We start from the raw sequence: 18,082 nt of genomic DNA, 5'->3' as shown, positions 1-18,082 counted from the left end.
TTGATCATATGCACATGGAATCAATAGATATACGGATTTTATTGTTCTCCAATTCTTTGATAAGTAGCCATAGTTCTATATGATTTACCAAAATATGGTGAATACGGAGAGTGTTAAGATGCTCTCTTAATAGCTGATCAGGATTTTCAGAATGTGACTTTTTTGCTAAACAATTCCAACCCAGAAGTGAATTAACTAAGATCAGCAAGGAGCTATCATTATCAGCATAATATGGGTTAATTATCATCATTAGAAATTTACCTACGTATACATTTTCCTGTAGCAATGTATAAATTAGACATGGTGTGCACCTCAGCAGCTTAGAATGTAAATTGTAGATATTAGTACATAGATACTCAACCATAAAAACACCAAATATATAGAAAATAACACAGGGGCACACGAGAGCATTGATATCATTTGCCAGTTATTTTCTACTTTTTCTTTTACTGTACAGTTTGAAATTTTTATGAGTGTGCATTGCTTATATAAGTAAACACACTACACTTATGTTTTCATAGGATTACTATATCCCCTTCTCCTTGTCTGTTTTTCTTGCCCATTAAGTGCAACTATATGGGCTAACAATTTCTGAGATGAGACTACATTAACTTTACTAATTAATCTGCCTCCACTATTCAAATAAAGTCCGTTTCAAATAGCCCATGATAGCATATAATAAGTCAGCTGAAGTACCTCAAAGCCAGAGAGCACCCAGTGTTGACTGCAGAAGATAACATAATGATTTGTAGGTGCACAGAGCCTTTCATCTAAGAATTTAAAACAGCTTCACACTCATCATTTACCTGAGCCACAGCAACCTTCTGAAGCAGAGACCTGCCAAGGTAATACAAGGAGGCCGCGGGCAGAAGTAGGGATGGGCTTCTAAAGACTTCATTTACCATCATCTACATTTACTCAGTCATCTACATTTTCATAAGCAAGATGAACAGATGCACAGAAAGAGTTCACAGGACATTCAATAAATTCTAGAATAAAAATTCTTAACAAAACGAACCTACTTTGTTTAGCAGGGTAGCTACTTAAAAAACTCTGAGAGTGATCTGAAACTTAGGATCAAACTAGTACTCAGATTGTTTACAAAAGACCCAAGAAGCCAGGAAAGTTGATGACTAAATTTGCAAACTCATCTAAGTAAACAGATGATCTCACCCCCAAAACCCCCGATTTTTATTTTTTATCATATCACTTACTATAAATTAGGAAATTAGGGACTAGCTTGTAGTAAATGAAGAAAGCTTTATGGTTTTATGCTTGGATTAAAAAAAAACAAACCCTCTCATTCTTTACCGCTTTCCTAAAAAGAAAACACAAACCTTGATCTTGGAGTCATTTTTGTTGGTGTCGGCAGACCTTCTGAAATTTTATATGGATTCTTTAGGGGTGATATATAGATGTTCCCCCCAGGAATCCGTAAAGGTGAACTAGAAAACTTGTAAGGACTTCGAGGAATGTGAGGAATCGGTGACAAGGTAGGGGGCTACAGCAAAAACAAAAGCAGGAGGTTACTTAACACTTTAGTGAGATCCACTGCTTTATAAGCAGATTTGCCCAAATAAAGGATGCCTTCAACATACCCTGGTGGAAGCGTACTGCAAAATATTTGTTTTCAGTCTCTGCATGAAGACCGAATTATAGAATACGATAATGGAATCATACTCCTCTTCTCTGATCAAAACACGTTTGAATGTCTGAGGAAGAAGAGCAAAAATACTTGTTAAATGAATTTGGGAATTTATCTCTTTAGAGTTTCTATTTTAATAGTTCATGATACTTTTTAACAGTAAAAAGACACATTATTTTATAGGAAAAAACAATCTAAAGAAGCCATTTTAGGCTTGGGTTATAGCTATTCCACTGGAAGTGAAAAGTCAAACATATATACTGTATGTGTTTTATATATATATATAAAAGTTTATTACAAATGTTCTGCTTACTGGCACAATACAGTGTTCCCTATTTATTTTATAATATGAATTTGAATATTAAATTGTTAGCTTCCCAATTACATTTTAACTACAAATAATTAATAATATGAAAATAAAAAGTAGATATGTAAATTTATACAAATCAGTCAGAACATATGGTACAATTAATGACTAAAGTTATCCATATTATAGATATGGATATATTTTGAAAATTCTTATCATGGAAAATTACCTACCTCCTGAACAGCATGAGGAAGATCTTTGTATGCTGTGACAATGATTTTGAATTTAAGGTCTATATTCTTCACTTTGCATATGCCATACATAGAACACATCATAATCTAGTAAATAAATGTGATACAAAAACAGGGTTTTGTTACACGGTTGTGCTCAGAGAACGAGATGGTTGGATGGCATCACTGACTCAATGGATATGATGAGTTTGAGTGAACTCTGGGAGTTGGTGATGGACAGGGAGGCCTGGCGTGCTGCAGTCCATGGGGTCGCAAAGAGTCAGATACGACTGAGCGACTGAACTGAACTGTGCTCTAAAACACACTGCTATCTTTTAGTTAAAAAAAAAAAAAAAAGGAAATTTAATCTCCTACAGAATTATCTTTTCCTATCCTGAGTTCATTTGGCACTGTTTTAGATCAACTATTCTTATGTCTCATGCTTTTTCCACACTAAATGAATTCTAGTTTACAACAACACAGAAAACGCCTATGATAAAGTTTCTTCAGTGGTTTCTGCAACAAGAACTTTCATGTCATTAAATAAGTAAATACTGAAATATTCTCAAACTCTAAAGTTCTCATTTGTAAAAAATACAGCAAAAATATAAAGGGTAGCCAGTAAGCAAATATATGTTAACTAAATTGATGCAGCTTCTCATTTGAATCCAAACTTTTCTTAAGAAATCAGTACATAGCTAACAAGTAAGCAGAAGAAGAGAAGTGCATAATTTCCTTACCTGGTCCAAATGCCTGTCTCTCATGAGTTCATACTCATTTTGCAGTGTGTGCTGGAAAAGGGTCCAGATGATATGCTCTAGTTCTGGGTGGTCAGACAGAAGGCGTGCACACAGGGTGTTCAGTCGAAGATATGCTAGTCGATACACTGGAAAAATAAGGGGAATTAATCATATTTACTCTTAATTTTGTATCACAGGTAGATATTTTCAAAATATTAAACTGTTATAACGAAATGCTGTTAAATAGCATTTAACATTAACTTCATTTCTCCCACTATTTTCCTTATGATTTCTAGTCTTAGGATTGTCCTACATACATAGAAGGCAAAACAATACTTTGCTGAAAATACTATTCAGCAAAAATAATTATTTTGCTGAATTATTATAGCACAAAGTTGAGGCAGAGGTGAAAATTAGAGGAAGAAAGATCCTAAGATATTGTGAAATTAGACAACCCAAATACAGTTTGTTTCAGTTTCACTGGTAATCATGCATTACAGATGTTGAATATTCTATCAATATTCAAGAGAGTAATTATTTTTAAAAATAAGAGAATTTCCAAACTCCCTTAATTTTTTCAATCCTGAAAACAAAAAACAAATAGTGTATTTTTCTATAAAAATGCTAGACTTGTAGATTACTTAAATGGTAATATGACTGTGATATTAAACATATTGAGCGAGTTTATCTAAAAATACTACTGGCACAGAGGTTGGAGAAAAGTAATCCACAAAATTGAATTTTCCTCCATCTGGTTTAATGCACCTGTCAAAGACTTGCATAAAGTAATCAGAATTTTTTAGTTAATAATTTATCCCACTGGTCTTCAACTTTGGCTTACCTCATACTTGCACTGCGGACTTGTTAAAACAAGGATTTTTTCCTCATCCTACTAGAGTCTCTGATTGAGTAGTTCTAGCACTGGGGCTTAAACAAAAATTCTCCTTTCTGCAACTTATCAAGTGAGGTGGATTCTGCTGGTTGGGGACCACACTTTGGAACCACTGCTCTAATTTAAGGACTTATAACACGCCTATAAAGCTCAGTATATTCACTTTATTCAAGTCAGAAAGAAGATTTATCACAGAGGAATCTGGCCTTCTACTTTTCTTCTAAGAGTTTCAAGTGGGTGTGCCCTTGTGTGTACATGCACCGACACCCAAATGACCTCCCCACCCCGTCACACACACAATCAGAAAATGCTGTACAACCTGGTCACCAGGAAAGGCATCTGCATTAGGCCACAGCCCATCGTATAATCTCAACTTACACACCTCAACAGAAGAAGTAATGTTAGGGGCAAATATTTCCAAGCATAAATTTGAAAGCGTAACAGTAAGCAGCAAGAATAACAACATCTGACACTTTTTGAGTGCTTACTATGTGCTAGACACTCTTGGGAGCATTTTATGTATTCATTCATTTAATTATCTCAAAACCCAAATAAGGTAGGTTATTATTATTTCCATCTTACGGATGAGGAAACTGAGGCATAGAGCTTTTAAAGTGACTTGCCCAAAGTCATACCTAGTAAGCCGAAGAGCCAAGATTTGAATCCAATCAGCCTCGTTCCAGAGTCCACGCTCATGAAAGTAATCATCTACTAACCTTTTTTGTAGAAGAGTGAAAGGGAGGTAGATTTCAATGGCTTCTGAGTCTGGAAGGCTGAGGTTGCTTGTGCCTCTGAATTTGGAGTAGAATTTACACGTGGAGTTGGCCCTTTTTTCTTTGGGGATCTTACAGGAGAAAGATACCTAGATATATTCAAAGTAAAAGTCTTCATGTGAAGTTTTCTCAGAATCTCTCTCTTTCACAGATACACAAACACACACAGCTGTACACATGCATCCAAACACATTTTGTCTATTTAATCTACTGTTTTACACCAAAGTCCTATTTAAATACAAGTTGGAAAAGAGAGCTTAAGAGGAAAAGCTTAAGGCTTGTTATCAAAAGCTTGTTATCAAAGGCTTGTTGTTATCATTTCTAACCCTATTTTCATAAACGGCCTTTCCTAGAAATTACTGCCTTATTGAAAAAATAGCTATATATGTTTATATGTTCAATTTTAATAATTAAAGTGAAATTGAGATAATAAAAATGACTCCAGCTTAAAAGAACAAGCCATTGATATTAAAATATCAATTTCTCTGATTCTTCTCTTAAAAATGTTTCACTGATAACTACGGTTCATTTACATAAGACTGAAGTTACATACACATACATCTTCCTAAATTATATAGTACAGAATTATATGAATTAATATTCAGGTAACATTAACAAGGCAGGTTTACACCCATATACTAGACATGTAAGGCATAAATCGAGACGGAGATATGAGTACATATGAACTCTCAGTTTCTGACCTATCACTGCTCTGTGTTGCCCTTTATTTCAGGGGACAGTCCAGGTCTACCTTCTGTTTTAGTATCAGACAGTAAAAAAATCCACCTGCAGTGTGGGAGACCTGGGTTCGACTCCTGGGTTGGGAAGATACCCTGGAGAAGGGCATGGCAACCCACTCCAGTATTCTTGCCTGGAGAACCCCATGGACAGAGGAGTCTGGCAGGCTACAGTCCATGGGGTCGCAAAAAGTCAGACATGACTGAGTGACTCAGTACAGCTGAGAAATAATTCTGAGCAGGAAGTAGGATTTGTACCTTACTATGGATGTTTCTACTACATGTAATACATTAACTAGAACACTAGAAAAAGGGAACCAGTATCATGATTTTATAAGTACCAGGGTCTAATCTATCACCCTTGAATTTCCCTTCAATTTACTAGCAATACTGTAGACTGACTTAACTTGGGTAGAAGTTAGTCTCCCTCGAAATCCAGGTGAAAATATTACCTGCTGGATAATAGGTAATAACTATAACCTAATCAGGATAATACTTACTTCACTTCCTGAATCTCAGACTTAAGAAGGCCAAAGTGGAGCTCTTCATTTCTCCATGTTTCCAATCTCAAGAAATGGCTCCGTATTACAACCAGTTTTTTAAGTCAAAAACTTAGGAGATATTTTAAATTTTTTCCTTTTCCCAATCTTCAAACTCAATGGAAAAGAAAGTTCTCCCTCTAGAAACATACCCCAGATATCTTCCATTTCTTTGTATCTCTACTGACATATCTTAGACCAACTCATTTATTTACATCTCTCATTTGGGCTACTGAAATTGTCTCCAAACTGGGTCTTTCTATTTTCTTCCTTGCCCTGTTCTTTTCTCTCCTCCTACCCCGTCTGTACTTCAAATGGCAGCCAAAAAGTGGCCCTTTAAAAATACAAATTATAGCAAGCTGCCCCTCTGCTTAAAACCTTAATGTTTTCCCACAGCTTTTTAAAATCTGAACTCCTCTCTGTGAGTCTCCTCTCTGATGAGACTCTACAAGATCTAGCCGCAGTCTGCCTTTCCAGCCTCATCTTGCATTGCTCTCCTCTTGTTTGCTTTGGGATTTCTTTCTGTTCCTAAGACCAGGTAAGTGTGATCACCCAGGGACACTGCACTCACTGTTTGCTCTGCCTGGAATGCATACCATACAGATTTTGGCAGGCCAGCATCTGTTTGTTCTTGAAGTCTCAGGTCAAACATCATTTCAATAGAGAAAGCTTCCCTAAACATTCTATCACTTTCTCAGCTCCTCTCTTTCACATCATTCTGTGTTTTTCCATTACAGAACTTATTACACTCTAAGATCACCTTACATATTAGTTTCCTTGTTCACTGTTCCTTGCCTTTCTTCGGAATGTAAGCTCTGTGAAGGGAAGGACCTAATCCATCTTACTTGCCTTTGTATTCCCAGTGCCTAAAACGCTTCCTGGCACCCAACAGTCAACTGCTTATTGAATTAAAGAAAAAGATAAGGCTTGACATATTTATATTAACGTATGACCTAGCAAGCTAAGTTATACATGAAGGCAGAGGTTCCACACACTAGAAATACTCTGGATACAAATTAGCATGGAAATGGCACCTCTGGAAAACAGCCCCTGCACTCATCACAGAGCTTTGTAATGTCAATTCTTACACAGAACAACAGAAACATAACATTACACACATTCCTGTGAAAGGCAATGTAGCTGGAATGTTTCAGAGCATGGGCTTTGGGGTCAGACCGCTTGGATCTGATTTCTGTTGGCTTTGGGTAAGTTACCTTATTTCTCTAATTCCTTTTTCATAGATAATGAAGGCTGCTACAGTGTCTATTGCCTTACAGGGCTGTTTGGTAATTCTCCAGCACTGAGTGGGCCCTCAATAAAGGTTAGTGATTGCATTCTTCTTCTAGCATGTCATCAGGCACTCATCAACCATTTTAGTCTTCTGTTTGCACTGCATACTCCCTATGCCCATCCCATGGTGGTTTTAGTCGCTCAGTTGTGTCCAACTGTTTGCGACCCCATGGACTGTAGCCACCAGACTCCTCTGTCCATGGGGTTTCCCAGACACGAATACTGGAGTGGGCTGCCAGTTCCTTCTGCAGGGGATCTTCCCAGCCCATCCTATGCTGCATTACAAAGGCACTGAGCTGCACTTGTGAAAAATGTTTCCTGCTCTCCCGGCTGTTGTACTTTGAGGTTCATGCTCTTTCTGTCTCCTCCGTCCTCTCCCTTCTCTCTGGTTTCCATGTTGAAATCCTGGTCTACATCTGAGGACTATCTAAATTGTCATCCCTGCATGAAAACTGTCCTCATGACACTAAACTGGAGTGATTTCAGTAGCACTCTGTACCTCTGTATATGACCTTTATTTGGGTCTTGTATCTTATATTCCTGATTCTTGAAAGCAGGAACGTCTTATGCAAAATTCTATTCCCTGCAGCTTTTGCATAACAGCTTGTATCACACTATGCTCAGAATCCTTTTGTGAGCTGGATGGACAACAGATTTCACTCACATATCTGCTGCAGTGTGATTATTCTGGAGAGGAAGGTTGAGAGTACAGGCAGGTTCAAAGTGATCAACTGGTCCTTCTCGGTCCTTTGCTTGTTTAATAAGATCAAATAAAGGTGAATCCTACATGAAACAAGATGACATTAAAATAACACTGGTAAGCGTGACCTTCTTATATATGTATCAAAATCATAATGTTTGACATAGTGAGCATTATTAATATAGTCGTAATTGACAACGGCAATTCTGAAGTCAGAATAAGGTTCTTGTTTCCATTTTGAAAATGATTGCCAATTTTTGTACTATGCACAAAATAAATTAGGAATATGTATAACTTAAAATGCTTATATTAGAAAAGAAATTAAAAGTTAGAGAAAGAGATACAGAAAAGACCCAAAGAAAGTAGAAGGAAGAAAATAATAGAGATATGAGCAGGAGTTAATGAAACTGAAAACAAAGATAAAATACACGGTCTGATAGACAAAGCTAATAACTGCTTCTTTGAAAGAACTAATAAAATTAAACAAACCTCCAATCATACTGAGAAAGGAAGAGACAGATAAATAATATTAGGAACAAAAATGGGGCCACCATTACAAAGATCAGAAAGATAATAGGGGACAGTTATAAATAATTTTATGTCAATAAACTGGAAAATGTAGACCAAGTGGAAAATTCCACAAAAATAAAAATTAACAGAACTCAATAAGAAATAAACCTCAATAATCCTATAAAATATTAAAGAATTTGAAACGGTAATTAAAAATCTACCCACAAAGAAACGGCAACCCACTCCGGTACCCTTGCCTGGAAAATCCCATAGATGGAGGAGCCCGGTAGGCTACAGTCCATGGGGTCGCAAAGAGTCGGACACGACTGAGCGACTTCACTTCACTTCACTTCCATAAAGAAAACATTCAAGAACCTCTGGTTTTACCAGTAAATTCTACCAAACATTCAAGGAATAGATAATTCCACTTTTACTTCAACTCTTCTGAGGATGGAAAAAGTAAGAACATTCTCTGATTTTTGAGGCTAGTACAACACTGATACTAAAAACTGTCAAGGATATTACAAAAAGAAAAACTATAGCCCATTCTCACTCATAAACAGAGATATAAAAATTCTAAAATTAGCAATCCAAATCAGCAGTGTTAAAAACAGAGTATGTCATTTACCAAGATGAGTTTATCCAGGTTGCAAGATTAGTTCAATGTTAGAAAATCTATAATGCAATTCACCTTACTAATAAATCTAAGGGGAAAAATATTGTCAAAATCAATGCAGAAAAAGCTCTCATTTTAAACCCCATTTATTATGTTAAAAAAGAAGAAAAGTTTTAATAAATCAGGAACAGAAGGGCACTCCTAATTTGATAAATGACATCTACAAATAAACAAAAAACCCACAGCAAACATCATGTGTAATGGTGAAACATTAAAAGCATTCCCCTTAAAAAATTGGAGGTAAGAGAAGGATGTCCCATTATCAGGCTTTCTATTCAGTATTATACTTGAGGTTCCAGTCAGTTCAAAAGATAAAGAAAAGAAATTAAAGATCAAAAGACCAGGAAGGAAAAAAGAACAAAAATACCATTATTCACAAATGATTTATGTCAATAAGGTGGCTCAGTGGTAAAGAATCTGCCTGCCACTGCAGGAGATGCGGGTTCAATCCCTGGGCCAGTAAGATCCCCTGGAGGAGGAAACGGCAACCCACTCTAGTGTTCTTGCCTGGAGAATCCCATGGACAGAGGAACCTGGCAGGCTACAGTCCATGGGGTCAGGAAAGAGTTGGATACAACAAAGAAAACTCAAAAGGATCTACAGAGAAATTATTAGAATGAAAGAGATTAGCAAGGTCTCAGTACTGCTATAAAACCAATACAAAATATATTTCCATATATCAAGCAAGAAGTTTAAAACGCATAATTTAAAAATCATTTATAAAAATGTAAGACCAGAAGTAAGAGCCATTAAAATAACTGATTCAAAAATTGTAACTTTTTGGAGGTGACACCTTGCAAGACCATAAAACCTGGGGACATACTTATTTCACTCTTTTAGTGCTTGAACTAAGAAAGAAAGGAAAGCAGACAAATTGCCAAGATGATAGGTTTATATAAAAAGGAAAAGTGGTGCATCTGTAAATAAAAATACAAAACACTGTAGAATGTAGATTTTGTGAAAATATGAAGATGTCTATTCAATAAAATGTGTTTGAAAAATTAGCTAACAATTTGAAAAAAAAGGCTATTATACTTTCACAATTATAAAAATTCAATTACATTAAAAAACAAAATTTAAGTATTAGAAATACAAAAGAATATCTTTATAACTTCTTCTTTTTAATCTTTTTTCACCTTTATTGAAGTATAATTGACAACAACCATATATATTTAAGGTGTACTATGTGATGGTTTCATAGAAACACACATTGTGAAATAATCACCACAATCAAGCTAGTTAGCATTCATTACCTCACAGAGTTACCTTTTGTTCTCTTTGCATCCCTTCCTCTCCTTTATAACTTCTTGATAAGGAAGGGCCTTTCTAGGTTTGACCAAAACCCAGAAGTCGTAAAGAAAAACACAAAACAACCCGACTACATAAAGCCTGAAAACCTCTGTGTGACTAAAACAGCAATAAACTAAGTTAAACAAAATCTTCAAAAAGTAAACAACACTGATTTATTCTAATTGTACTAATTCCTATTGTCAAGTCATTCTTTATATTCATTAGGGGCACTCTGAAGTGCAGTCTCAATAATGGCTTTCAGCTGAGTAAAGCAAGGCTAACAATGAAAACCAGCTAATGCATGCATGCCATAGTCAGTGTTCTACATTTTCTAGTCATTGATGAACTGAACATCTTTTCATACGGGATGAATCTACATATATTCAGCAGGAGTGGCCTTATCCCATTCTTTTCTCAAACAAAGACCTTTCAGAAGACCTTGAGACTCACAGAGATATGCAGGTAAACTTGAGCCTTTAATAGGACATAGGTATGTGGCTGATGGGCATTTTACTTTCTCTTCCAATACGGTTTAAACCCATAGATGGTTTACCTGGTTGAATTATCACAATAGGATTATACCAAAGTGAATTCTTCTTCTAAGAAGTGCCATTCTACTCACCAACAGTCTTCATGTTTCACCCAAGTATCACTTTTATTACTCCATCTCTCCCAGCCCGACTGACACAGAGGTATACAGAGAATGAAGTATGCCATGAGAATAATAATAAGTACGGCGCAATGCACAGAAGCACAGACTCTGGAGTCACACCACAGGTGTTCAAGTCTTGACTATGTACTGGCTGCCTGACCTTGGAGAGAGTCGCTTGACCTTGTTATGATTCACTTTTCTATACTGTAAAGTGGAGATACTAATGACAATAATGCCTAGTTATCATGCATCCATCCACCCACTGTTTGCCATACGTCTGCTCTGTAACAGGTGCTATATTAGGAAGTAGGAACATAACAGTAAGCAATCCTCCAGATGTCAGCTACTGATAGGGTCACTTCAGAAGCCTCTGTCCTCTTCCGCCTTACTCAACATGTTCATCTGAAATAAAGTTTAATCATCTTCTACCACAAAAACCTCCCACTCCTATCCACTTTGCCATACGTCTGCTCTGTAACAGGTGCTATATTAGGAAGTAGGAACATAACAGTAAGCAATCCTCCAGATGTCAGCTACTGATAGGGTCACTTCAGAAGCCTCTGTCCTCTTCCGCCTTACTCAACATGTTCATCTGAAATAAACTTTAATCATCGTCTACCACAAAAACTTCCCACTCCTATCCACTTTTCCCCATATCATTATCACTTATATACAGTTGTCCAAAGCAAAAAGAAATCACCTATTCTTTCTCTCACTCTCCACTGGAATCCAGTCCACGGAAGTTATATTGGCTCAAACTTCAAAATATATCCCAAGTCTAACTTCTTCTCCAGGTGGGACTTTTAGAGAGTTCTTAAAATCCCAGTGCCAAGCATATAGTGGACACTCAATAAATATTTCTAGAATGTTATATGACAAAACCCTATCATGGGTTTAATTAAATACAGCAAAGCATAAAGATGAAAGTGGATGATAGGATTTGCTTTCTAATTGATAACTAAATATCAACTGTAGCAGCTGGCTTCCAAGATAACCCCATTAATTCCTCCCACTGGGTATTTATACCCTTGTACACTTGTACACTGTACCTGGGTTAGTCTGTGTGGTCCATGGCATATAGCAGAAGTGATGGCATGCCAGGTCTGAGATTAGCTTATGAAAAACCTGCAGTTTCTATCTTAGGTTCTCTCTCACGGATCTCCTCGTGCTCTAGGGGAAAGCAGCTGCCATGGACCAAGCAACCGTATAGGGAAGTCTACGTGGCAAACAAATGAAGCCTCTGACCAACAACAAATAAAGGAATGAGGGCTACTAATAACCATGTGAGTGAACTTGGGGGTGGATTCTCCAACTCCAGGAAAGACCAAACCCGATGGCAGGCTTGGTTGATAACTTGAACAACTCTCCTGAAAGAACTGGAGCCAAAACTACATAGATAAACCACTCCCAGATTCCTGACTTTCAGAAATTATGTGCGAAGTAAATCATTAGTTCTTTTATTAAACTGTTAAGCTGTGGGATAATTTCTTACACAGCAATGGATAACTAATACAGAATCTGACTTTTTTAATCTAAAGAAAATATTTAATGGAATATTTAACTTTTGAAAATTTATGTATTTGTATCTATAGCACTGCTTGCATTCAGGATTCAGAAGTTTACTCTTGGGTTTCAGGTAAGCTGTTTTATGTCACTGCTAACCTACTTAAATTAACTCTTAGCATAATCACTCTCTGGACATTTCACTCCATTTTGCCACTTAATCATGTGAAGGAAACCAGATTCTCCCTGTCAGCAATATTAGTATAAATCCCACTTAATAAGTAATATGGATAGAAAAAGTAGAAGTTGTAAGTCTATTCTACCTGATCTTTCATATTAACATACATCTAAAGCAAGAGTGAACGTCTCCAGAGAGTAAAGGACCTCAAGGCTATCAGGTCAAGGTATTCTTAAAAGAGATTCTGATTATCTAAGTAAGTACAAGGTCTCCAGTGCTAGTAGAAAAGTTAACAATAGGGGAAGTGGAAGACAGGAATTGCTATTGTTTTCTGGGCATTTTAAGAAATATTATTGGCCCTACATTACAGGAAATGTTTTTGTACTATCCTAAGCCAAATCATTATAAGACCATTTTACCTTGCAAAAGGAAATTAGAATACAAAACACAAAATTGTGGGCAGGCCTTGACCTGACAGTTCTTTCCCATTTAACTTCACTACTTCTTTAACACTGATATTTTTCAGGATTCTTCTGCTAATATATATGCTGGCTGAGCCATGATCATGAGTTTAGTTCTATCTCTGCTTACTCCTAAATCTATTAATACATTTCTGACTAAAACTACTCTTTCAAATTCCAGATCTAGTGCTTCCAACTAAACACCTCAGATGTCCGCACATATATGTGGCAAGTATCTCAAATGCCAACATGTTCAAATATTAACATGAACGTATTACCTTCACCACCAATCAGCTAAGACTTCTTCCATATCCTCTTTGGTTATCTGTTATCTATCACTTAATTACCCACAGAACAAGTCTTAGAATTACCCTCAGTGCCATCTCTGCACTTATCCTTTTGATTCATGTCAATTTTAACATATTTACACCTTCATATTTAAAACTGGTTTCTTGTACATAGCAAAGGGCTGGGTCTTGTTTTTTATCCATTCTGAGAATCTCTGCCTTTTAATTGGAGTTTGGACTATTTACACTTAATGTAGTCATTGACACGGTTAGTTTAAATTCTACATCTATTTGTCCCATTTGTTCTTTATTGCCTTTTGACAAATGTGCAAAAGCAAATCAATGGAAAAAGAATGAACTTTGACCTAAATCTCAAATTTGTAAAAATAAACTGGAAATGGATCATCTAAATATTAAATGTGAAGCTATAAAACTTTTAAAACATAGGGGAAAACCTTGGGGATCTAGGTTCTTAAGACTTGACAACAAAAACATGATCCACAAAATAAAAAACTGATAAACAGCACTTTCATCAAAATTTAAAATTTTTGCCTTGAGAAAGACCACACGAAGGGAAGAGTCTACAGAAACTTTGAGAAATTATTTATAAGCCACATATCCAACAAAAGACTAGAATCTAGAATATTTATATATTCTAGAACTCTCAGTGGTAAAAAACAAACAAACCAACCCACAATTCAATTAGAAAATGGGCAAAGACCTGAAGAGATACTTCACCAGAGAGAAAACACAGATCACAAGTAAACAGAAAAAGATATTCAACACTGTTAGCCATCATCCTGATGGGCAATGTAATTTATAATGTCAATGAGCTATCCTTACATGATCAGAATGGCTAAAAGAAAACTGAGACAATACCAAAAAATGGCAAGGATGCAAAGAAACTGGATCACCCATGTATTGTTGATGGTAATTCAAAATGGTACAACTGTTCTGGAAAATATCTGGGAGTCCATACAACACAATAATTACATGACTTTGCAACTGCACTCTTTGAGTATTTATCCAAAACAGTGAAAACTCATATGTTTATATAAAACCTGTACACAAAAGTTTATGGCAGCCTTACTTGTAATAGTCAAAAACTAGAATCAGCCCAGATATTCTCTAATATGTGTACAGTTAAAGAAACTGCAGTACATTCATACTATGAAATATTAGCAATAAAAAAGTATGAACTATTGATATATACAATATCTTAAATGAATCTCCAGAGACTCTGGCTCAGAAGATAATCCTATTTGATTTCATTTATATAACATTTTGAAATAAGAAAAATTTTAGACATAAAGGACAAATTAATAATGGCCAGGGGTTAGGGCAGGTATAGTCAGGCTAGAGAAATATGAATATAGTTCCTTGTGAGATGGAACTGTTCAGTTTCTTGTCTGTGAGGGTGATTATGTGAATCAGCACATCGTCCCCAGACAGGCTGCCAGGTAAACTCTTAGTTGAGGGCTTTATGGTAAGTGAAATAAGTCAGACAAAGACAAATACATCTTCCATATCAGGGTATGTGGAACCTGTGGATATAGACGGTTGATTGGGCTATGCCATTTTATATAAGGTACTTGAGCATCCACAGATTTTGGTATCTGCAGGAGTGCTGGAGCCAATCCCTTGCAGACAAGGGTCGACTCTACAGTAAAATCTCACTTATATGTGCAATAAAATCAAGAGCTCACAGACACAGAGAACAGACTGAGGGCTGCCAGAGCCAGGGGGTGGGCAAAAAGGGGGAAGGGGGTCAAAAAGTAAAAACTTCTAGTTATAAAATAGTCATGATAGAAGATACAGCAGGGTGAGTATAGTTAATAACACTGCAGTGAATATTTGACAGTTGCTAAAAGAGTAAATCTTAAAAGTTCTTATCACAAGAAAAAAATTCTAACTACATTTGGTGATGTGACTCACTGTGGTGACCACTTCACAATATATACAAATATTGGATCATTACGTTATACACCTGAAACTAATACACTGTGATAGGGCAACTGTATCTCAATTAAAAAACATTTTTTAACCTGGAAAATTATAAACAGCTGATTAGAATAGTAGAGTTATATCATCTGTTCACTTTTAAGCTTTTTCTGTTTCTCTTATTATTGCTAAGAACCTTAATAATATCTTTCCTACATTATAAATAAAAAATGTATTCCTAGAAAAACCTTAAACCTCACAGAATGATATCACATGTGTTTAGAAAGTAGCAGAGTTTAGTCAGAGAAAACTGAAGTCATGATTCCAGGTACAAGTAGGGATGGATAATGGTCATATGTCGGAAAATGACAGTAAGGCCAAGACTTGACTGTGAAGGACAGACATGGTAACCAGAATCTGAAGGTAGATTCAAACTTAGGGTACTATGTTATCAAGGAAAAAAAGACAAGGGGGATAGAACTACCTTTAAGATCCCAGATGCTCATTCAACCATACGTAGGATAATTAACAGAAGTCAAGAAAGCTAACCTAGTTGTGCCTACTTCAAAACATACCAACAAACAAAAGCACAATGTTAAAGTTGAGTCAAGCTTATTTAGTATCTTACTGAGGACTGTAGGCTGGAAGAGGTCACGGGGGAGGTCGGTATATATGTGCATTCGGTGAAGGTGAATCTTGCAACCAAGCATCCATCTGGATAGAAGGTTAATGGTGTCAGTGCTTTTCTAAGCACAGAAAGATGCAAGAATCCAGGTTCATAAAAAATTTCTCCTGAAAATGCCTATCAGAAGGCCTCTTCTGCCAGTTTTCCCAGAGCACATTCTGCCCTGAATTCCTTTCAGGGGGTGCTAAACTTCAGTGACTGCACTGACCAAGGACTTAATTCTTGCAGAAACTGCTAGCAAGAGACATTTTTTAGTTGGCATTTGTATCAACAAGTTAATACAGGTTGTCAAATGTCACTGCTTTATTGGAAAACTGAACTCAGCAGAAGAAAATTCAGTCCCTTGAGGTAACGGGGTACTAGACAAAGCACGAAGAGAAAAAGATAAAATAACAACTGCACAGGGACACAGAAGTCAGGGTAGATCTGACTTGAAACTGAACTACTGACCTGGGGCTCTTTTGATAGTTAAGTCTCCTAGAAGCATTTAGCTTGAAGAACACTTTCAAGTAGCCACAACCAAAACAATACAAAGCTCCAGTTTATGATGTGCCATGCCAAACAAAAATCAGAAGCAGACACACAGAATTTCGTCAAATTTAAACACTATCTAGAGATTTCCAATTGCCATGAAAATCTTGGGGACAGGAACTTGGTGAGTAAAGTCATGGAAGATAAAGCTGGGAAATAGAGACTGAGGAGAGCTTTTTATAAGATTGTTTCTCTTAATTCTCCCTCCAACACAGCATTGTAAAGCAGTTATCTTCCAGTTAAAAATAAATTTTAAAAAGAGATTGTTTAATAGTTAAAGGGTAATTCTTTAAGACAGCTATGTGATTTATTCTTCACTTCTTTCAAGTGTTCCTTCAAATGCCCCCTCATCAATGAGCCCTTCCTAAAACTCTCTACATAGAACCTCCTTTTTCCTAATAAATGTAGTTTTTTTTTTTTTTCAGACAACTTATCACCATATGTCCTACCCTTCCTATAACTCTCTACTAGAACCTCCTTTTTCCTAATAAACGTAGGGGTTTTTTTTCCAGAGAACTTATTACCATATGTCTAACCATACAACTGTTTGCTTATTGACTGCCTGTATTCCCACAGTAAAATATAAGCCCAGGAATTCTCTTTCATTTGCTGCTATACTCCTAACACCTAGAAGAGTTCTTGGCACACAGTTTGCACTCAGTAAATATCTGTTCCTGAATAAACAAATAAATTCAGCATACCAGAGATAAAGATAGCATAACCAGGAAAAATAATTTAAATGTGCTTATCCTAGTTCCCTATCCATATAACCAGGACAACAATCCAGCAATCTTTCTCTTGTTTTGATCAGCCTGAAACAGTTCGTTCTTGTTTAACTGAAAACAACAACAAAACAAAAGGTTTGGCTTTAAAGGGGGCCCTTTTGTAGTCAGTCCTTCCGGTCTTTTGTTTGTAACCTTTCTGAGGCAGCACTGGTAACAGCTGGTATTGACAGGAAGTCCTCAAAATTTCCAAGAATGTGAAATCAGTTGATTAAAATGAACACACTGGCAAACCAATAAAAAGAAGTGACCATGAAAATTTTGTTCTGGGAATGGATTAGTAGTGGCTTAGAATCTTAGTGATTAATTCTTCCATATGCCTTTGCATTTAATATATGTTAAAGAGAAAAATCTTTTCCTTTGAATTTTGGCTTGGTTAGGCTAGGTTAAAAGCAAAACATCTACATTAATGCTTAAAGTCAAATGTATTTCTGCTTTTAAATGTATTTGCAATCATGTTCACAGTATTAGATCTTAAAAATACATCATTCGTTAAAAAAAGGAAAGAAAGAAATGAAATGTATATACTCATTGCCCTTCTAGGAATTTAGAATGAAACTAGTTATGAGGCATTCTTCAGAGAACTGAGGAGACAATCACTCAAATTATCTTCTGTGTTTTTGGTTGAGAAAGACATGACTATTCTAGTGAGACTACTGCTGTTTTTGTTGTTTTAGTCACTAAGTCACATCCAATTTTCTTGCAACCCCATGGACTACACTAAGACATTATT

The 18,082-nt window shown here is 36.2% G+C and overlaps 1 protein-coding gene across 7 annotated transcripts in view; it reads right to left on the bottom strand.

Moving 5' to 3' along the window:
• The window catches only part of RB1 (RB transcriptional corepressor 1), a 120,484-nt gene that overhangs the window by 10,124 nt on the left and 92,278 nt on the right, over positions 1–18,082 (bottom strand). For 6 of the 7 annotated variants that reach the window (XM_086329015.1, XM_086329013.1, XM_086329020.1 and 3 more), the window contains 6 exons: positions 7,818–7,936; positions 4,531–4,676; positions 2,923–3,068; positions 2,186–2,290; positions 1,599–1,712; positions 1,338–1,501 (listed from right to left, as the gene is read on the bottom strand). In XM_086329015.1, the coding sequence (XP_086185141.1) occupies positions 1,338–1,501; positions 1,599–1,712; positions 2,186–2,290; positions 2,923–3,068; positions 4,531–4,676; positions 7,818–7,936 (794 nt within the window). Of the gene's footprint in view, positions 1–1,337; positions 1,502–1,598; positions 1,713–2,185; positions 2,291–2,922; positions 3,069–3,763; positions 3,904–4,530; positions 4,677–7,817; positions 7,937–18,082 lie in introns of those variants that run through there. The other variant, XM_086329018.1, reaches the window with a different exon arrangement.

This window comes from Bos grunniens, chromosome 12 (genome assembly GCF_055505025.1).
Source record: "Bos grunniens cultivar Pamir isolate PY7600 chromosome 12, Bosgru_T2T1.0, whole genome shotgun sequence".
In the NCBI taxonomy this organism is placed as follows: Eukaryota; Metazoa; Chordata; class Mammalia; order Artiodactyla; family Bovidae; genus Bos; species Bos grunniens.
The sequence above is the reverse complement of the archived record's forward strand: the minus strand, read 5'-3'. Positions and strand labels throughout refer to the sequence as shown.